We start from the raw sequence: 22,702 nt of genomic DNA on the forward strand, positions 1-22,702 counted from the left end.
TGTGTGTGTGTGTGTGTGTGTGTATATATATATATATATATATATATATATATATATATATATATATAAATATATATATATATATCAAATTTGGAAAGCAGCCATAATCTGTAATCTTTTTATTAATTGACGACAAAGATGATTTATCATGTGGTCAAACACTGACCTTCGTACCATATAAAATCGTACCATACAAAACATATGATATTTAAGGATATGAATTGTAGTTCAGCCGTAGATTCTGTTTGTCCTGTTCAGTATTAACGCTGGGAGGTGAGAAAACAGGTGATAAGAGAAAAACTGAGCTCACGGGTTATTCAATCAGTCTCTCTTAGTGTCCTGTCAGAGGATCTGCCTTCACGTTAAGTTTATGACTAGGTTATTTTATTATCGTTGATAAAAAGAGCTTTGTAACAATAGCTTTGGGATGTTTTTTAGGCTCAGTTATATGTCCTGAGTCGCACCTTAACCAGCAACAAAAAAACTCTTAGTTTTTTTGTTAATATTTTGAATTAGATTTTGATTTCCTGTTTTGATTTTAGTTGAAGTTTTAGTAATTTTGTTGTGCTTTTTGTCATTTTTATTAGCTTTTGTTTTTTTATATTTTAAATGTGTATGGTTTTTATTCATTTTTAGTTTTAGTTACTTTAATACTTCCAAGTTAAACTAAATGAAAACGAGAAATGTTGCAGTGAAAACTAGCTGAAATAAAATAGATTTTTTTATGTTTTATTTCAATTGATGTTTATTTTAAAGGGAGGGTTTATTTTTTTTCATGCACCTGTCAAATTTGAGATTTTGGGCTTTTTGGTTTTTCATAAAGTATTTTTTCAGACTAGTGGAAAGAAAACATCCAAAAGACACTGTTAAGTGTTTCTTTTATAGCACTTTATCTATTTGTGTCAATAGATTTCAATTACAATACATATTTTTAAAGGCCGTTTCCTCAAAATGAGTTTTCTCTCCTACATTGAGCCATATATCTCCACTTCAGTTGCTCTTACACACACCAAACTTTACATCTTTATTCCTGTCTATATCCTGAAGGTTTTTACAGAGGGATTTGTTCATATATAATTTGCTTGATTACATACAACATTTTATTCCCCAAAAAATAGTGAAAATGTATTGCTTTCTGTCTGTTTTAAGTATTTATGGAGTGACAAAATGAGATACACAAAATTCCCTCAGTAAAAACTTTTGACTCTAATATGTCAATAAAATGAAATAAGAATTTTGAAACCAACTTCATCCAGTGTTTAGATTTTTGTTCTAGAAATGTATGCAAATTTAGCGCATATTTCATTAAATAATGCCTCATTTGCATATTTAAACCTACCATTTTAGAAAGCTTGTAATACAAAAAATGTTTGCAATTATCAATGTAATCAATCAACTACACTCTTAAAAAAAAAGGTGCCAGGAAGAACCAAAAAGGGTGTTTCGCGGCGATGCCCCTGAAGAACCTTTTATTAAATGGTTCCTTGAAGAACCTTTTTTTTCTTAGTGCCATAAAGAACCTTTTTTGGTACTGCAAAGAACCCTTTTCAAAGGTTCTTAAAAGAACCCCTTGCAGTTCTTCATGTCACTTTATTAGGTTCTTTGTGGAACCATTCATGAAAAGGTTCTTCATGGCCCCAATGTAGTTAACAAACATACAAAGAAATCCAGGAACAGGAATAAATGCATGTTTATTACTTTTACCCCTGTGCCACAAAATCATATGAATAGGCAACCAAAATTAATGAATTAGACAAATTGCCCAAAATCAAACTGAAAACAGTATTAAATAAACACAAACCAGAAAACAACAAAAACATACAATAAAAACAGTACAATATAAAACAGTACTGATACTTGTAAGATAAACAACAGCAGCAACAAATAAATATGCAACTTAAGATGGCTTAAGATGATTCATTTTAACTACAGGGAATTAAAAACTTCCTTCACAGAGAAACGCATTTCTTTCAAAAAGAAAGCCTTAAACTGATATATCTTAGACTCGAGAATTGTAACGATGAATTGCATACCATCTGCAAACAAATATTGTTTTAACATCCAAAAGTGATGGAAAGACTATGAATTTTCATAAACAATGAAAATTATCTACAGTTTAATATAAACGTGTGAGTGCATGTGTTGTGTGTAGGGGTGTAACGATACGCGACTCGCGGTTGAATGATTCACGGGCCTGTCCCCTTGTAGTGGGGAGCGATGTAATTTCCTTGTCTTCAGCTGGGATGTTCCTGGGATGCCAAAAAAATAAATAAAAATAATAATTAACGATAATAATTAATCATGTCTTTATCTTGTGTTTAAACAGTAATTAGGACTATGTGAACACAGATTGGCATTTAAAACACTAGCTTACATTAAATTTAATTATTAAATGTAGTAAATTCATAATGGCCATTTGCTTTTTTACAAATGCTTCTATTTCAGATGGTATATTATGTGCTTACATGAAGCAGACTAATATTTATTTTTAATATGAAATCACAAGGCATTTTGTAGTCTCTCTTATCTGATACACTCAGTTCATAGATCACTCTCCTATTGAGCTCATGATTTGATTCAGGTGTGTTAAACAAGGGAGACTATGTTTAGGCTATGCAAATGACATTGTGCTATTTATTATAATGGGATGCCTTGTGTCACATTATTTTTTCTTAAGAATCAATCAAATCATTCTGGGATTTATTCCAACAATATGAAGTCAAATGCAGAGGCATCATACCCATTCAAAGTGCATGTGCCCCCTTAGGTTTTTGAGTCAAGTGGATTTTGAAAGCAGCTTCCAAAAGACAAAAAAAATTAATAAATAGCTGAATTATATTTTCTATTTTTGATACAGTCACACCATCATGATTAAATCATTCAGTGCGTCATATCATCAGCAGCTAATTAATCTAATTTTGTAATTCATATAGATGCAAAATTTAGTGAGACAAAGTGGAACTTTTATATTTTAAGATTTTGTTGCCTATACTAAACATGATTGCAGACAAATTTTGCTTTTGTTAAATAACTAGCCTAATAAAGTTTTTTGACAAAAAACAGCATTAAAATAGAGATAATAGATATAAAAGGACTGATCTACTGGTCTTTATTTAATTAATAAACACACTATTTATATAACTCTAAATTAATACTTTATATTACACTGTAACTGAACGCAACTAATAGAAAATGAGTTTGGAATGAGTTCTTGACCAGAGAGGACAATTTAGTTCTACAAAAAATAAAAAATATATAAATATATTTACAACATGTTGAGCGTGAAAAACCATTAGTCTAAAGAACCTTTCTGTGCTACAAAGAACCTTTTTTGCAATGGAAAGGTTCTTTGGATATAAAAGGTTCTTCATGGAACCATACAGGGTCCCAAAGCACCTTTTTTTAAGAGTGTAGGTAACTATTAGTGATTTTTTTCACCCTATTCACCTGCAGTGTTTCGCCGTAATTAAAAAGTTGTTTTTTTATGGTTTTAGTTACTTTTCAATGTCTGTGTTTTTTTTTTCTCCTTTTTTCATTTCCTTTTTTTGAATGTATCATGTTGCAGCAGTAAAACCACTTCCATGATTGTTCTTGTCTCCACCTAGGTCCATTTGTCTCAAAGTTTTTGTGTTTGTTTTTGTATTGTGACTGTCAGTTCAAGTCAGATCTTTGCTCCAGGTTGTTAGTAAGGCCATAAAGTAAGAAAATATAAGATAGAGGGCTCAACAATAAGGGCTTGTTTTGCTGGCCTCGTCAGTTTGTTTTTTCTTTTTTACTTGCTCTGTACTTTTTTGCTGACCCCACGATGATTTTTTATCACTGTAACTATCGTAAAGATTAGCACAGAGTTTTGAATAATATGCTGTTTTGTGTTAATGTTTGATGAATATGTCTATCAAAATTCACCATTCCAGTTTGCATGATGCAAATCAAACTGCAAGCTAATCAGATAAAATATCTCTTGATTTGCATCTTTTACTGCATCAACTTGTGCACACAATGTAAGGTGCTATTCACACAGAGCTCGAGTCAGTTTGCTAGTCTTTCCCATGGTCGCTAATTTTGCACAACATTGCTCATCTATTTGTGGATGAAACAAAAACACCCCAGTAAAGAGAGAAGAATATGATTAAGAACTAAATCGTGTTAGTTCGTCTCACAACCCGTGATCTGCTGCAAAAAGAGATCGCTAAGTGTCATTGCTTTAGCTTGCCACTATTGAAATAGCTGTTATTTTGAACTGAGAGGACACTCAGACAGCCAGATGATTTTGAGTGACATGCTTATGATGTACATTAACAGAGTTTTCTCTGTGTTACAGGATGAGAATAAGAAGGCATAAATTCTTCCTGTTGTGCATACTGGGGATTTGTGCCATTTCCTTCCTTCATTACTACAAAGCCGTGTACAATATCTCGCTGCTGCAGGAGCTCTCCACCTCCTCAAATCATCTAATGTCTCTGAAGATGTTCAGTGATATCTTCTGGAATTTTCCAGCTGCTGACTTCCACCCCCAGCAAGACTTTCACAAACAGAGCCACCTGAAGGTAGAGCCAATGAGGGTCAAAAGAGAACGTCTAGAGACCTAAGCCCGGTACACACCGAGCCGACGGTCGGCTGTCGGGCAGTTTTTGTTAGTCGGCCGACTAAGTTTTCTCAGTGCGTTACGCTCCGTCGGCTGAAGTTGGTCCTCGTCAGCTTTTTTTCAGGCCATCTGATCATTCTGATTGACTGTTCAGCTGGCGAACCAGTGTGCAAGAAAGGCACAGAACGGACGTGCTACTTGGCTGTCGGGTGTTGAGCGTCGTCTTGGTGTGTCAGGGCAACTTTGGACCCAGACGCTGCTGACATGAGCCGACCCCGCAGTCTGCTTTCGTTGTCACTAGTTCAGCCAATCAGAATGATCAGATGGCCTGACTGACCGATGAGCCACGACGCAAATTCAACATGTCGAATCGGCCGAAAAAAGCCAACAAGGACCAACTTCAGCCGATGGCGCAGAACGCACTGAGAAAACTTATGGCTGGAATACACTACACGACTTTTAAAATCTGAACAGATTTTTAAAACACTAGGCATCGTACACTTACCGACTTTGTAAATAGTGACAAAGGAAAACTGGGCATCATACACTACGGGACTGAAGAGCACTACCAGACTTTAAAGGGATCCCTGGGTATTAAGACTTGAATGGCTTAATATAACGTAAATTATATCTCTTACTGAAATATGTAGTAGAAAACCCATTTATGTTATTTTTAAAAATCACATCGTTTTATACATGTTTTGGACTATGGGGGGGGCGCCATTATTCTGATGACGTAAAATGGTTGCACTCGGTGAGCTACTGCCGCTACTTGTTGCTATTTTTACCACAACGCAACTCAGAATGGACATTTAAGTTACAACATTTGAAACTTATATCATGCTTAATATTTGTGTTTATATTTATTTATTTGTTTGTTTGAAGGGAATAGTCATATTTAAGATTTGGGTGTCCCAGTAACTGACAGAACAACTAATAATACAAAGTGCCAAAGCTAATACAAGAACGTCACTTTTTCATACCATAGATGTATGAAACTGTATTTATAATAATCTTATTTTCCTCCAAACAGGTCAATGTTGACTCTAATGTGATCCTGCCAGATAGTCCAGATAGGAAACTTCATGAACGTACATTTGTACTCCATGATGATCCCACAGCCTTTTTCATCCACACCAAATCTGGAACAGTGTGCTTCAGAGAGGGGACAGATCTGACCGCCTCTCCATCTCACCGTAGGTTACTGCAACATCGCAGAGAAATCAATGCAGACAACAAGGTGGTTCAGTGCCCCTGTCGGCAGGGTTGGCACGGCCCTCACTGTGGCATTCCTACCATCGTGTATCATTCCAATCTCCCGTCCAAGTCAAAAGTAACACCCAGAAAAGTTCCACGTCGGGTCATCAATGCCATCAACATCAACCATGAGTTTGACCTACTACACGCTCGATTCCACGAACTTGGAGATGTCGTGGATGTGTTTTTGATCTGCGAATCCAGTTTTACTGCATACGGTGACTCAAGACCTCTTTTATTCCAGCAGCTGATCCTAAACGGAACGTTTGACTACATAAAGTATAAAATCTTGTACATCTTCCTGGACCATTTTCCTGATGGCGGTCGTGCGGATGGGTGGATTGCTGATGATTACCTCCGCACATATTTAACCAAAAACGGAATGTCACGGCTTGAGGGCCTCAAAGCAGACGATGTTTTCGTCATCGATGACGCGGATGAAATTCCTGCTCGAGATGGAATCCTTTTCCTCAAGCTCTACGACGGCTGGACGGAACCGGTCGGGATCCACCTGCGCAAATCCCTTTACGGATTCTACTGGAGGCAGTTTGGATCGCTGAACGTTTTATCTGCTTGCACGGTAGCTATGCTCTTTAAGGTTTACAAGGGTGATGGCATTTATCTCCGGCGCCGGTCGTATTATTCCATGTCGGGATTCCGGGAATACGAGAACTCCACGGGACGCATTCTGGTGCCGTGGGCCATTGGAAGTCCAGTTCATTATGCTGGATGGCACTGTTCTTGGTGTTTTAAACCAGAAGGAATTTATTACAAACTCATATCGGCCCAAAATGGAGACTTTCCACGTTGGGGCGATTACAGTGAGAAACGGAAGATGAGTTATATTAAAAAGTTAATAGGGACAGGGGGTTGGTTTGATGGGTCTGCTCCAGACTACCCACCCTCAGACCCCAAAGAGCATATGTATGCTCCCAAATACCTGCTGGACAACTATGAAAAATATCGCTACTTGCTGGAGAACCCATTTGCAAAAGAGAAACATTAAGAGAAACGGGTCTGTTTCAAATGGGCAGCTTAATAAACTTAAGCGAGAAGTGAAACTGAATAATAGTAAGGAGTTTCACAGCCTTTTGTGGTTCGTGATTCAGTTTTCAAGTTCCACAATTCTTATGAATTCCCACCATATCACAGACAGACCATAATAAAATAAAATAATACGAATATGTTTTACTATTTAATCAAATTTGTTGCTTTAAACTCTAACAAGAACAATAGTGCTTTGCGAGGTGGGTAAATGCGCTACTGTTCATGCTGGCGTCCCGAGTTCAAATCCCAGCTCATAGACCTTTACCAATCCCACCCCTCTCTCTCTCTCTCTCTCTCTCTCTCTCTCCCTCTCTCTCCCACTTCGCTTCCTGTCATCACACTGTCCTATCTAAAATAAAGGCAAAATCTACACTGGAAGAATATATATTTTAAATGTCTATTTCACCTTATCTTCCAGTAAAAATAAAACAAGATAAATAATATAAAAAATACAAAAATAATATAATAATATACTAAATGATATGTTAAGGCTTGTTTTCAGAGAATATACCTTGAATCTGACTTTTTATTATATTATTATTATTATTTACTTTGCTGGCAAATACTTTTCTAATTTGTTAGATTTATGCTTAAAACAAGTAAAAAAAACTAACTTTAAGATATATTGTGAAAAAAGTTGTTATCTTACAACATTTTGCAAGTAAAATGTTAAATATTAATATTAAATGTTAATATTAAAATATCTTTAATATTAGCCTAATCCATAATTGAATCCATAAATGTTTTCTCTGTGCCATTTTAATTTGAACTGCTGTTAACATCCCTCTCTGAAAAAAAATCTACACTGTTAGACATTTCAAAGGGTTTTTACAGTAACTTACTGGCAAGTCTTTATTTAAAATATTGCATGTATAACACTTAAAAATACAGTCCTCCAATGCTGGAACAGTGCATTTTCACCTGTTTTCGGGTGTTTTGCAGTGCATTATGTTGTATCCTCTGGATTTATCCTCACAAAGAATCTTTAGGCAACAGAAACATAATGGGGAAAAAAATACATAACCATCTGCAAAACCCAGGTGCTGCTCCAAAACGTGGCCATCACCTTTGCTCGCCATCCACAGTGACAGAACTGTGTTCCTTGAAAAGCAAGAAGTAGAAATGGCACACTTTTAAAAGGCAAACCCCATACAGAATACACAAACCTCTCAAAACCATAGTTGTTCTCTTACCGTGAATTATCAGTCTCATGTCTTGATGTGTCATTGCAGTTGCCTTTAAAAAACAAATACAAAAAATTCAATAAATCTTAAATTCCATTAAAAACTAAAACAAATAATTCTAAAACTAGAAAGGCACCTACCCTTAAAACTTGTTTAACCTAGCTAACATACGATTTTATTTTCTCAATAGGGCCAACATTAACTAACACCTGAACAAAATTTCACATTAGTTAAGTTAATGTTAATATAAAATAAATGTTGCTCGTTAAAAATAATTTTAATTCGGTAGGCTAATTCAGTTAGCTGACGAAAGTCGTTTGAAACGGCAGTGCAGTTTACCATAGTAAAGTTTGTTGCCTTCATGTTGACGTGTAAATGTTTCTAGGTTAAACTGGTGTGCAAAAATCTGACAAAAACACACAGACAAACGTACATATAGTTTTACCTTGCTTGCTGATCTTATTCTCTCGTAAGGTGCATCGACACACAGCGCAGATGTTCTCCGGAACTCTTCCACTCTCGTGGGCAAAACCCGCGGTACTGCCGCTGGATCCGTGTCTTCCTCGGACGCGAACGGCGCGACAAAAGACAATAAAGAACCCATTATAATCTGTGATACTATCTACAGTGGGTGCGGACAGTAAACTGATGCCCCGGTATATTTCTGACGTACAGTAGAACTCCAAGCGCCACTGTTTCGGACATGAAAGACAAAACATATTTGCCAATCAAGCCATGTAACGCGGCCAATGTATAGACAGTCACTTATGAGAATCACACAGACTTTTTCCAGTATTTACAAAGACTAAAGTGCGCAAAGTTGTTTTCCTCAGAAAAATACACTGAGGAAAACACTCTGTACACTCTGAATGTATTGTTAAAGGAATAGTTCACCCAAAAATTAAAAAGTACTAAATTTACTTGATTTGAATCACTTGCTCACCAATAGTTCCTCTGCAGTGAATAGGTGCCGTTAGAATGAGTCCAAACAGCTGATAAAAACATCACACAACTCCAGTCCATCAATTAATGTCTTGTGACATGAAAAGCTGCATGTTTATAAAAAACAAATCCATCCTTTTGACATTTTTAACTCCAAACCGATGCTTCTGGCCAAAATATGAGTCCATGATCCTTAATAACGTTCCCATTCCCTGTTGTCCTCTCGCATCAAAATCCTTTGACATATTTGTTTAGAACTGATTTCGCTTGTAAACAGTACTTTATCTGTGCATATTTCTCTCCTGATTCAGACAAGACAACTTTTTCACTCAAGAAAGAAAGAATCAGAATCAGAATCAGAATCAGAATGAGCTGTATTGGCCAAGTATGTTTACACATACAAGGAATTTGTTGTAGTGACAGAAGCTCCACAGTGCAACAGAAAGACAGTAACAGGACAGGACACAGGTAATAAAACAAAATAACAAGAAATAGCCAATAACCAATGTACAAAGCAGCAAAAAAAATAAAAAATACACAATATATAATATAGGCGACTATGTATGTACAGGTCAAGTATGTGCAAATTAGAAATGAGAAAATAAAAATAAAATAAGTGAGTGTGGTGAATGGATAATGAATTAGTTGTGTGTTCTACGTTTATTTATTGAGTGTTGGATAGAGGACCAGAAGCAATGGTTTGAAGTTAAAAATGCCTTAATGTTGTTTTGTTTTGTTTTCTCGCAAACATGCAGCTTTCACTTCACAAGATGTAAACTGATGGACTCATGGCTGTGTGGATTTTTTGTGGATTATTGTGATGGTTTTTATCAGTTATTTGGACTCTCATTCTGACGGCACCCATTCACTGCAAAGGATCCATTGGTGAGCAAGTGGTGTAATGCTAAATTTATCCAAATCTTTTTTTCCAATGAAGAAACAAACTCATCTCATCAACATGATTTTTTTTTTGCATGTCTTGCGATGTTTCTTTGTGGAAAAAAATTGCTAAACATCTCCTTTTATTCTAAATATGATAGAATTGTCAACTGTCTTTGTTTGAGGTGACAGTGACCCTGCAGAGAAAATCAAGTTGACGTTTACATGAGATGTGAGAAATATGCACTTGGGCCAACAGGTTAAACTATTGCACTTACTTTAGAGAAATTAGAAGCCATAATCTGTACAGTAGAATAATGATCAGTAAATGCTTGTTTTACTGTCCAACACATCAAATAGGGCAGTTTTTTTGTTTTGTTTTTCAGATATTCGTCAGTCAGCACACTGGATTTTATGCAACTGCAGTCTTTTCATTGTTTAATGATTGCTGTGCAATTACTGATATTTCATTATGTTTATTGAACGAATGGGAATGAGATTGTATTTGTCATGTTTGTTTTTGTGTTTAGGGTTGCACAGGACTACTGTAAAAATGTGAATAATTTTACACAATGTTGATTATTCTTGTATGTGTCAAATATTTTTCAGAGATATGTATAGTTGCTTTTTGAAATGATGTCCTTTGTAAGTCATCTTTTCTATATTAAAGACCAATATGATTATTTAATGTGGTGTTATTGTGATTATAATGAGATACATTTCCCTCTCACCACTAGAGAGCGATAGAACACAAGCTCTATCCAATAAAAAAACTTGAGCTCAGTGGCAGATATCACATTGAAGTAAGGTTAAAAGAGTAGTTCTCTCAAAAATAAAAATATGGTCTGAATACTTTACACATATTAAAGGTGAAACACAAAATTCTAGTAGAAATTTAAAGTAGATGCTGATTTATACAGGACAAATCTAATCCATACAAATCCTGCCTGAGGGTTGAGATTGAACCCTGTTCTTTTTTACAGACAAAAGAAAACAAGGTTTTGAATGTGTTGAGATGGAAACATCAAATGGTCTCCCTGGACACGTGTGCGCACGTGTGTGTGTGTGTGTGTGTGTGTGTAGCAATGATTGCATTCATCAATTATTCAAAAAGACATCAGTGAAAACAAACCTTTATTATGGCATTTAAAATAATCAAAGAAATGCTAGACATCCATACAGTACTTTTTAACATTAAGCACCATTGAGTTATTCATATACAAACAAAAACCTTTTAAAATGATGGTCAAGTATGTAACTTATAGCACCTGATGTGTTCAAATTACAAATTATTTTTAATTATTAGCACCATATTATTTGATAACAATGCAAGCAGACTTTTTTTTTTCTCAGCACCATTTCTTTACTTAAGACTGAAGTGTTTTTAAGATAAGAAAAAAAAAAGAAAACCCTGCCAGCTTTTATTGAAGACTCTTTTAAGTCACTGATTGGGGCAGAGATAACCTTGTGGTTTCAGAACATTTAATCTTGCTACTGAAAAAGGAAAGCCACATACATCCTGTTGAACAGCAACAAAAAGCCCCCTCCCCTTAATAAACAGAGCCAGACACAACCACACACACTCAAAGCAGATTTTATCAGGACCCGACCCATCTAAAACCAACAAATAGCTGATTTTCATTTCATTTTCTTAAGCCAAATATAACAATAATTACAATTTAAAAGTTTGAAGTCAACTGGATTTTTTAAAGGAAATTAACACTTTGATTCCGCAAGGATGCTTTAAAATGATCAAAAGTGACACTAAAGACTTTTTCTGAAGGATCATGAGGCACTGAAGACTGGAATTTTGCATCATGGGAGTAAATTACATTTTCAAATATATAAAAATAGAAACAAGTTATTTAAAATTGTAAAAATATGTACTGTCCTTTGGATCAAATAAATGCAGCCTTAGCAACCACATGCTTCAATTTGAATTTTGGTTTGTTATGACTCCAGTTGCCTGTTAATGTCTGAATGGACCAACAGCAGTCGAAGTAGTCAGTCACGTCATGTAAACATCCTATCACATCTAACATAAACCAGCTACCACTTCCCAGATGCTGCTGATGGATCCTAAGAAGACCCTGCCTGGTTTGAAATAGCCTACACAGACCTAAATATCTGGGCTACATCAATGGTGCTCAACTGGATTCGCTTCAGATCTGGAGATAACCTGGAGGTCAGAACTGTTCATCCAACACTAAACACAGATGTCCCTAATGTCAAACATTTTGGTTAATCTCACCACGGATTTGAGCATTTCTGTGAAGCACGTGGTCAGCACCAAACCTCAAATCTGATGCCTAGTCTGTAGAGGCATTTTCTTTTGTTTTGCATACAGTTGCTCATTGTTTTTTGAAGATTACAACACCTCACACAACCTGACCATGTTGGCATCTGGGTCAATATCACTGTAGGGTGCCTTTTGATGTCTACTATTGATGATATGACATGAAGCAAATGGGAAATTAAAACCAAAATTTTTGAGCATTGTGAGGGTTGAAAGGCACTCTATGGTGATATTGACCCATCTGCCTAATTTGACTATCTTCTACCACGTGAAATAAAAATACACCAGACTATACTGTACACACAGATTTTGATGTCAACCACAAAAAGTGACAACCACAGAACGGTTACAAACCAACAGAACAGACCTTCAGCTTGTTTTTTGGATCCTGATCCATCAGTTAAGAACCACAGGAATTCATTTTGGATGCTATTAAGGTGTGGTCATATTTACCGTTGCTCTGCGACATTTTGCGAGTAGAAATCCAGTCAGAATCTGTGTGATTGGGAGTTTCATGTTAGGGCCAAAAATTTCCCCATGCAGATTTCAGTCAGGTTCAGCTGGTCATGCGAATTCTTAGCGCAGCCCCAAAGAAATCTGTAAAGTGACTTCTGTGCTTCATGCATATCTGCACTACTGACAATGGACTAATGGACTGTTTCTAAACATTCAAAATGTCCAGAGTTTATGTTTTTTTCTTGGTTAGCCTACTTATGTGAACGGTGAACTCTCTGAAACAATAACTTGTTAGACATACATCCAACTAAAACCATTCAGAAAAAAATGGTCCGTTATGGATTTATAAATAACATTTTTGTGCTAACATTTTAAAATTTGAACAAACTTTCGGTTAATGTTATAGAACGTTGAGAGAATCTTGCCAAAACATTAGCCAAAGTTCTGAGAACGTTCCCTGTAATATCCGATATACACTAGGCTATACAATTTTATGCTGTCCTAGACTACGTGCAACAATCGTGTCAATTTCATTGGTGTGGCTTCTAAATGTTGGTCCTATGTCGTACTATGAAAGAGGTTCAAAGATGGCCATTGTCACGGTCTTGTGACCAAAGACAGACTGTGAAATTTTTCTGAAATTAAGAAAAATTCAACATGAAATGATGTACTGATCAACATGACATGACGCTAAAGCTTAAAACAGGGGAAAAGAAGGAATACACAACTGCCAAAGCGGCTAACATCTTGTTCTATTTGTTTACCACTGGCGCATGCTGATAAAGTTTTATTCTTCTATACTAACTTGCGTTGTAAGTTGTATGTCCTAATGTGAAATAATGAAATTTTGCTAATGTGACCACAACTCTCCCGGTTCTCTTAATACAAGACCCCATGCACACTGAAGTAGAAAAAGCAGATTTCTCTACATTAGGAATTTTGTTTGGACTGCAGAAATCTAATATGAAATCTTTGGTTGCTTTTCATTTTTGTTAAAGCTGCTCCACTGATCAGACATTTTGGCACATTTTCAAACTTCATGTCAATAAACATCCCTTTCGCTCCTTCCCATTGCCGTTTCCGGTCTCACTCAGTTTCTGGTTTGATGAGGTATCCGTTAAAGGTGATGTAGATGTCCACATCGTCGCTATAGATGGCGTTCTCACGCTCACGTTTATAGAGACGGACCCAGATCTCGTCGCCCTCCTGCAGAGGCAGCATGACGCTCTGGCTCTGCATGATGGAGCGGTCGCTGGGCTGAGCGTAGACGATGGCCTTCTCGCTGTTGTTCTGCATGATGTGCAGGTACGTCTCCTTGAAGTTCCACGTGTGGATGTTCACATTGAAGAAGTAGATTCCTGGGATTTGGCAGCGGTACTTCCCAGCAAACATGTCAAAGTGTTCGGGGGAGTTCACGAAGATGGTGTCAAAGATCAGGGCCTGGTAGTTGTCAATGCTGTGAAGGGACTTCCGTCGGCCCACTGAGAAAGCAGAATGCTGGGATTTGCAGGCGTCTCCTGGAGCTCCGGCCTGTCCCTTATCTCCTTTGAGGCCTTCAGTCCCCCGTGGTCCCGGGGAACCCTCAATCCCAGGCTTCCCAGGAGTTCCTCTTTCTCCACGGTCACCTTTGTCACCTTTAAAAGACAGATAACAAGGTGTAAGGAAAAAGCAGAAAGGGCCTAAAGTAAACTGATTATTCAGGTAGATATTGTAAATATTTCTGCTGTATGGGGATGACACACAGTAGGATGTTTAGAAAGGAGAATTAGGGAGAATCAATAAATTATGAATAATTACTGTTTATAGGGTTAAAGTTACACTGTAAAAAAAAAAAAAAGAAGTTGAGCCAACTTAAAATTTTAAGGCAACCAGCTTCAGTAGAGTTTTCTCAACTTGTTTTAAGTTTATACAACAAAAAGTTGAGAATCTCCTACAAAAATAAGTTGAGAGAACTCAAAAATCTGCTGAAGCTGGTTGCCTTAAAATTTTAAGTTGGCTCAACTTTTTCTTTTTTTTTTTTTAAAGTATAACTTTAACTACATTTTTCATCATGCATCTGTAATCAGTTACGGACTACAATTTGTATGTAATCTACCCAGCTCAACCTATACAGCCTACTGTATAATATTTGATACACAAATTTCTAAGGCCTCTAAATTATCAACAAGATCAATGTAAGTTTATTAAAATGCGAGATGGGCTTTTTTTTTTTTTTGCAATATTTCAAGATGAACACTTACTGGACTGAATCAACATTACTTGACTATCCATTCATAATATTTTAGAAAAATCATGTTAAAATGTGATTATCGGACATGATACATCAGGCTTTTGAGGAACATCATTGTTTAATTGCATTGCATTATATGTTCTGTACTTACAATATAAACTACAGAGCTCTGCATGTAACACTAAGCATTTAAATATCATCGTAATAAGACATATTATTGGGAAAAATAGTGTGACAACTGATATTTATATGCAATTTATAGAAGTAGCCTGCTATACTGTTATAAAGTTCTCACTGATTTATATAAAAACAAGTTTATGGCCATAAAAATATAAGATACTGCACAAAATTGGATATTTTTTGTTTATTTTGGGCCTCTAAATAAAAATTCTGGCAAACTAAAATAAGTCCTTTTAAAATGACAAAAGACATTCTCAGACACTTATATCAGGTTCCTTGTCTTTTGTCAACATACACTTTTGGCACTAATTGTGGCCTCAGCTCAGAATTTCCACAGACCACATTTGCTCCAGGCTTCATTCCCATATATGCAACAAACACATGCACATATGTGCATGCACAGACACATAAAACAACTCTCATGCAGTTTCCGCCACATCAGCACCTTTCCTGCCAGGTTTGTCACTTCCTGTCCACCAAGTAGGCCTCCAGTGGAGCAGATATTTCTGAGCCAAGAGAGGTTAACTGAGGCTCAAAGAGGGGAAGAAAGCAGCTGAAAACACATATTCACACCATTCAGCCCAATGAATGCCTTATTTCCCAGCTGAATTACATTTATGCTTAGTTTGCGGTTCAGAACCAAAATCCCACAGCACTTGTGCCAGACAAGCAATAGACTGGGAAACAGGGAAAACTAAAATCATTAGGGTCAAAATTTGGCTACAGTAAGATGGTCAATATTTGCTGAAGTTTGTGCTAATGTTATTTGACTCTGAAACATCATGTACAGCACCTGTGGATGCTTTAAGTGGTTTAAAGGAATAGTTCAGCCAAACATGAATATATACTGAAAATTTAAAATGCCGATTTGGAGAAATTCAGCATAACATCACTTGCTCACTAGTGGATGCTCTGAAGTGAATGGGTGCCGTCAGAACTTCAGTCCATCAATTAAGACCTTGTGAAGTGAAACGCTGCATGTTTTATTTACTTTAGTTCACAGTGTTTTTACTTGTAAGCGGGGCTTGATCTGTGCAAATTTCTCTCCTGATTGAGACGAGACAACTTTTTCATTGGAGAAAACAATATTATGAATGTCTTGATGACATCAATGATGAAAATTAGCCTGTGATTTACTCACCCTCGAGGCATCCTAGATGTATATGACTTTCTTCTTTCAGACGGGTGGGTGTTTCTGTTCAACAGTCCAGAAGACGTGAAATAAAGTGCGCACATCCATAATAAAACGTGCCTCACATGGCTCTGGGGGGTGAATAAAGGCCTCCTGTAGTGAATCCATGCGTTTTTGTAAGAAAAATATCCATATTTCAAATGTTATAAACACTTTTCTCTCACTTCTGCTGACTGTCGTACACGGAAGCCATTCCAGCGGATGACGTAGGACGTATGCACAGCGCGCGCGCCTCTGAGATTTGTTCGTCTTGAGAGTTTGTTTACAGGAGCAAAGGAAGCCAAGGTTCCTTACTTTAGCAAAGGAAATCCAGTCTCCTCTTGGCTTATATCCAAACCCTCCAACATTTTTCTTTAAGAATCCTCGGTTTGTACTTCTAATTCGTGACCGCCGTTTTGTTTCGTTCTCTCTTCGCGTTCGTCACTAGTCACACACCGCATACTTCCTATGTCATCCGCCGGAACTGCTTCCGCGTATGACAGTTAGATGAAGTGAGAGAGAAATGTTTATTACGTTTGAAATATGGATATTTTTCTTACAAAAATGCATGGATTCGCTACAGGAGGCCTTTTATTCAGTAGCCCCTCACTGCAGAACAAAGATCCAGGGGGCGGGGTTGGATCCACATCTAGGGGGTGGAGATGGTAGGTTTATGGGTGGAGACGGGTAGGTTTATGGGTGGGTTTAGGGATCAGGGGGTGGAGATGGGTAGGTTCAGGTATATGTAAGGTGGGAGCAGTTGGATCTAGATCCAACAACGCCCTCTGGATCTTGTGTTCTGCAGTGAGGACCATCTCCTTTTATTCACCCCCTGGAGCCGCATGAGACATGTTTTATTATGGATGTGCGCACTTTATTTGATTTGGACTGTTGAAAAAAACACCCACCCACTGCAATGATAACACTTGGAATTGCCAGGACAATTTTTAATATAACTCTGATTGGATTCATCTGAAAGAAGAAAGTCATATACACCTAGGATGCATCGAGGGTGAGTAAAACACAGGCTAATTTTTATTTTTGGGTAAACAAACCCTTTAATAGATGTTCTGGATTTCTTGTGAATTATAGTGATGGTTTTATCCGTTGTTTGGACTCCCATTCTGGCAGCACCCATTCACTGGACAATGGATCCATTGTCAGTGTTGGGTAAGTTACTTTCAAAAAGTAATTAATTACAGTTACTAATTACTTCATCAATATTGTATTTAAATTACTTTACTAATTACTCTATCTGAAAAGTAACTTAGTTACTCAATAAGTAACTTAATTATTCAAATCGCTAATTAGGCTACATCTGAAGCGTGCAATCTGTGATTGCGTGCAGTTTCTGACGCTCGCTAAAGCGTGCAATCGCTTTCTTATGTGCGCTGTTTTACCGGTTTCACTTTCGCTTTTGAAACGATCACGTTCAGCAAGAAGGGGAGAGGATGGAAAGTGGGGGGCACCGTAACTCTGCCCGCGAATGCCCCCTCTTGGTGCCGGCCCTGATTTGAGTATTTAAGGTTTCTCTGTGAATCAGGAAAATCTGAAAGTGAACGCACCCGCACGCGAAGGGTTAAAGCCGCTGCATTCAATATCTTTAGACTTCAAAATTTAGATTTCAAATTAAATATTGCTTTTAGAACTGTTGAAATTATTTACTATATGTAACGCAAGTACTTTATAAGTAACTGTAATTAAATTACCTAAAAATGAACAGTAATCCCTTACTTTACTTTTTCAGTGGATAAGTAATTTAATTACAGTAACGCGTTACTTAGTAACGCGTTACACCCAACACTGTCCATTGTTAAGCAAGTGATGTAATGCGAAATTTCTCCAAATCCGTTCTGATGAAAAAAAATAATAAAAAATACAAATCTCATCTACATCTTGGATGGCCTGAGTTTGAGTACATTTTAATTTTTGGTAAAAATGGCTGATTTTGCAAGTACTTTCAGGGTTTACTCCGAAAGAATAGAGATAGCTTTATGAGCTACACAATTAGTTTTTGTCATGTAAGCTGAAGCACTTTTATGGGTACCTTTGAGAATGGTCATGTTGATGTATGTGCGGACCTCAGGCATTGCAGGCATGCTTTCTCTGAGCGTTGCAGCATCATCTAGTGGTGGGAGGTGGTCACAGCATCGACGGCAGGCCGGTTGAGGTATCGAGACTACCAGATGTAGAAACAGACAGGCAAGTAGGAGGGACCCACACATTGTGCGATCTGAGATAGAGTAAACATGCACTCATAAGAGTAATGGCTTTCATTTCATGTGTTTTTCAGCCACTCCCTATAATAACTTTCCACACACTGTTATTGTTTCTCTAATGCGAGACTGTGAAAGCACCTCTGTATTTATTAGTGGGATCATTAAGGCAGACTGGATTAGTGTAATCCTGAAAAATAGAAAGAGAGGGGATTCTGGGTAATGCTAAGAGTGGAATGCAGCCTGACAAATCTAGGCCCCTTCAGGACACATATGAGTGTTTCTCCTGGTCCGAGTCCAACCTGCACACGACTACAGCTAAACTAACAGATTTCAGTACATCTGCTCTCAACTCAACAGAATCCAGCTCGTATCCTCCAGAGTTCATCTGATAACTCTAATGAGACTTTAGAACACTTCCAAATTCATATGTGCTGAGGTTTAATCTTAAAGGGATAGTTCACCCAAAAATGCAAATTCAGTCATTAATTACTCACCCTCATGTTGTTTCAAACCCGCAAGACCTTCGTTCATCTTCGGAACACAAATTAAGATATATTTTTTTTAATGTAGCAAGGAGATCAGTAAAATAGTCCATGTGACATCAGGGGTTCAACTGTAATTTTACGAAGCTACGAGATTACTTTTTGTGCACAAAAGAAAAAGAAGTAACGACGTATCTAGCAGACACTCTCCAATAGGGCACTAGGCCCTAGTACCATATTGGAGAGTATCTGCTAGATACGCATCTGACAGAGAAGAGCATTTGCTGTTTGCGTTCAGTGGATATTCTCCAAAATGGTGCTAGGGTGATGTGGAGGAGACAAATTGTTGAATAAAGTCGTTTTTTTCTTTTTCTTTTGCGCACAAAAAATAATCTCGTAGCTTTGTAAAATTACGGTTGAACCCCTGATGTCACATGGACTATTTTACTGATCTCCTTACTACATTTCTGGACTTGGGAACATTTCAGTTGTATTGCTGTCTATGGGAGGGTCTGAGAGCTCTCAGTTTCCATCAAAAATATCTTAATTTGTGTTCTGAAGATGAACGAAGGTCTTACAGGTTTGAAACGACAAGAGAGTGAGTAACTAATGCCACAATTAAAATTTTTGGGTGAACTAACCCTTTAATTATGTTATAATACTTTCTCATGTCCCAGCTAAATTTACAGATACTATTAGTATTCATAGGTCGAGTCCCCCCAAAAGTGTAAACAATGAGGCTGGGTTGCATTTCCATGGATCATATCAGATGGAGACCACTGTGCAATTATTTAAATATTTTTTTTATATATCTGTATATATAATCTGGTATAATCTGTTTCAGACAAACTGTCCCAAAGCAGCAGATAAAAGATAAAACCTATACTGGTTGCTTTGCATGTAGGTCAAACATCTCTTCCTGTCTAAGTGAGCAATTCTTGGCCAAAAAAAGCTGCAAGAGGACCTTAAATTATGACTTAAAACAGTGGATATAAAACATCATATAATTAAAGCCTAAAAAGATCACTGCTTGTGGGTGGAAGACATGTATTTAACCAGCAAATATTGAAACCAGCATCATAAGACAAAATGGAAAATGAAATGAAAATCTGTAGCATAGATTTTGCATGTTTATTTGCTTTAACACTCAAAATGTGAAGTACACTACTATTGCCATTAAAGAAATCAGTACTTTTATTCAGATTCAGATCAAAAATGACTAATTACATAGTTACAAAATATTTTTATGTCAAGTAAATACTGTTCTTTTCATTTTATGCATCAAAGAATGCTGAAAAATCCACAATTTTACTGTTTTCAATATTGATAACAATAAGAAATGTTTCTTGAGCCAAATCAGCATAATAAAATGATTTCTGAAGGATCATGTGACACTGAAGACTGGAGTAATTCGGCTTTGCATCACAGGAATAAATTACATATAATAAATTATTAAGCAGTTATTTTAAACGTAGTAATGTGAATTATCTTTTTAAGAAGTTTGAAACAGAAGCTCAAATCAATTTTAAATGCTTTTGGTCATGTTCACCAAGCCATAAAACCAAATACAAACTGAGAAACAGAAGCACATGGTTAACGTCACCACCACATCTGAGTTTCTAAGTTAAGAGCTTTTAACAGCTTTGTTTTCACTTGAAAATCAGCAGGACCACATGCTATACAAACTCATAAACACATTTCTTTGTGCTGAACTTTAGTTTGATCTAGAGGATTTTTATGATCTGCAGATACTGTAGGATCTGTATGACATCAGACAGGCTGCTGGGTCTGACATGTTGAGACCCATAAAAAAAGGCAAGCTTTTGACACACTAGCATAAAAAGTAATGTCTAAAGTGGTTAGTCTGAAAACTTTAAATACTGGCAATTTCCATTGCAAAAGTGCAAGTGATAGACATGCATGGACATGTTTTGAATATACCAAAGCTGAAGATGAGATCATGACTTATTATTATGAAATTAATGCATTTTAAAATTTGGTTTAATGTTTAAAATGGATTTAAATGTAATGTTTCACTGTCAATTCAATACAACTGTTATGAAGCAAAATTAAAAAGTAATGTACAATGACTGTTATTTTAATGTTTAATGTGATTATTTTAAACCAGGCTTAAAATGCATGAAGTCTGTCTTCCTATATTACTGTATTGTAAAACTGTAAAAGATGCTGTGCAGGCATGTGGGACACATCAGGCGTGGCAGAGCAAGAAAGCTTGCACATGCTTTCCATCTCGGCAGCTAGCAAGATGTTAACTATCTCGCAAAAAACCTTTGAGCACTGTAACTTACAGATCATCTCAAGGAAGTTGCACATTTTGGTTACAAGAGTGCCATTTTTACAAAACTCATTTTACTTTATAAAACGCCTAAATGAACTATGAAGCACAATCTGATCTTTCAGATGTGATTGTAAGTGCATGTGTGTGTGTATAAGCAAAGCTTACAGTACCTGTTGCGTTTGCAGCTGCAGTTGGGTCAGTGAGCTGAGCAGAGAAAAGGAAAGGAAAAATCCTTGGTCAGTTTATTTCTCCCTCCCTCTTTCTCTCTCCCTCCCTATCTTGCTTTCTCATTCACCCTCAATGTCTTTCCCCTATCCCTTTCCTGAACATACACATAATCAGCGTGCCAGCTGAGACAGACTTTCCTATTTATTTGATTTGTTTTCTAACATAAAATGACAACCAGAAGTGTTTCAAAGAAGGGAAAACTTTCTGAGTCCAAACAAGCTGTTTCTTTCAAAAGTTTCCCTGCTCTACATTAGAACTGAGTGAACAATGTGAAAACCCACAATAGTTGTGAACATAAACATTTATAAGCACACACAAACAGACACTCAATACGAACTGTTGCATGCATGTTTGCAGGATGCGGCTTGTTACATGAAGAACCCAGATTTTGGTCTTTGGAGTCCCGTGTTCATCTCCAATGAAGGAATTTCAGGCATAATGTCAGCACAACTTACTAATGATAGTATTTTCCCTGAAAACACACACATCTGCTGAATTTTCTATTGATTTTTAATTAGTTTTCTACGCTGTAACCCTATCAAACCCATGCATTTTTAAACTTTCTGTTTTGCATGCTTAAGCAGTTTTTCTCATTCAAGAAATTATTTACTCCTACTTGGAAAAATGAAGTTTTCCAATGTAACCTAAGATTGCAAGGCAATCAAAGGTAATTCGAAACAATAAGAGAATATGGTTGGAGTAGTTTAAAAGTCAACATTAATAATAGAGCTCACAAATGATGGCCAATGCTGCATGTTCGGCTTTATGTTTCAGCACATATGGATCATTAAAAAATCTAGTGTAATAAAAGGAGGACTTTTGCGGTTCTGTAAATATTAAATGCAATACACTCCCTTCTTCGAATTCACAAACTCATCTGTTTTGCATTAGTATGTCTGGGTCACTGGTTGAATTCCTGTTACTTATGCAATAGTAATCATCTCATTCTCTCCATATGGAAAGAAAATTAAAGTCTGTCATTGACCTTTGATTGACAAAAGGCTGATTTTGTCCTCTACTCAACCCGTACTGCATTCCTCTCCATCTGCTGCCACTTTTTCCTTTCAATATTGTTGTCCAACATTCTCCTCTGCAGCTTTGCACTCATAATTATTCTCCGTTAACATCAGGATCTGTGAAAAACATTATTATGAAGCTTTTCTTACTGGCTTAAGAACTTTCTAGAATGTTTAAATATTTAAGAAATTAAAGGAATAGTTCACCCATCATTTGCCTTGAGAGGAACC

General features: G+C 36.7%; 2 protein-coding genes across 2 annotated transcripts; one reads left to right on the top strand and one right to left on the bottom strand.

Annotated features, from left to right (window-relative positions):
* Nucleotides 1-4,322: 4,322 nt before the first annotated feature.
* On the top strand, nucleotides 4,323-6,848 carry LOC306868091 (beta-1,4-mannosyl-glycoprotein 4-beta-N-acetylglucosaminyltransferase-like; the record flags this gene model as incomplete). The annotated part of the gene is made up of 2 exons (XM_079414109.1): nucleotides 4,323-4,547; nucleotides 5,619-6,848. 2 exons carry the CDS (start codon nucleotides 4,323-4,325, stop codon nucleotides 6,846-6,848), a joined length of 1,455 nt encoding a protein of 484 aa, XP_079270235.1.
* A 4,164-nt stretch (nucleotides 6,849-11,012) lies between these two features.
* On the bottom strand, nucleotides 11,013-21,460 carry LOC306866151 (complement C1q tumor necrosis factor-related protein 6-like). Its single transcript, XM_079411213.1, has 3 exons — nucleotides 21,398-21,460; nucleotides 18,275-18,460; nucleotides 11,013-14,280 (listed from the first exon to the last, which is right to left on the bottom strand). The coding sequence occupies exons 2-3, from the start codon at nucleotides 18,450-18,452 to the stop codon at nucleotides 13,733-13,735; spliced, it is 726 nt and encodes a 241-aa protein (XP_079267339.1). The 5' UTR covers nucleotides 18,453-18,460; nucleotides 21,398-21,460; the 3' UTR covers nucleotides 11,013-13,732.
* Nucleotides 21,461-22,702: the final 1,242 nt, after the last annotated feature.

The sequence above is a fragment of the Barbus barbus genome (assembly GCF_936440315.1).
Source record: "Barbus barbus genome assembly, chromosome: 4".
Taxonomy (NCBI): Eukaryota; Metazoa; Chordata; class Actinopteri; order Cypriniformes; family Cyprinidae; genus Barbus; species Barbus barbus.

Excerpts from the sequence above, each read along its gene's own strand:
- LOC306866151 (XM_079411213.1), bottom strand. The coding sequence starts at position 18,452 with ATGTGTGGGTCCCTCCTACTTGCCTGTCTGTTTCTACATCTGGTAGTC. Across the intron at positions 14,281-18,274 it reads CAACATGACCATTCTCAAAG|GTGACAAAGGTGACCGTGGA; the intron begins GTACCCATAAAA and ends TGTCTTTTAAAG.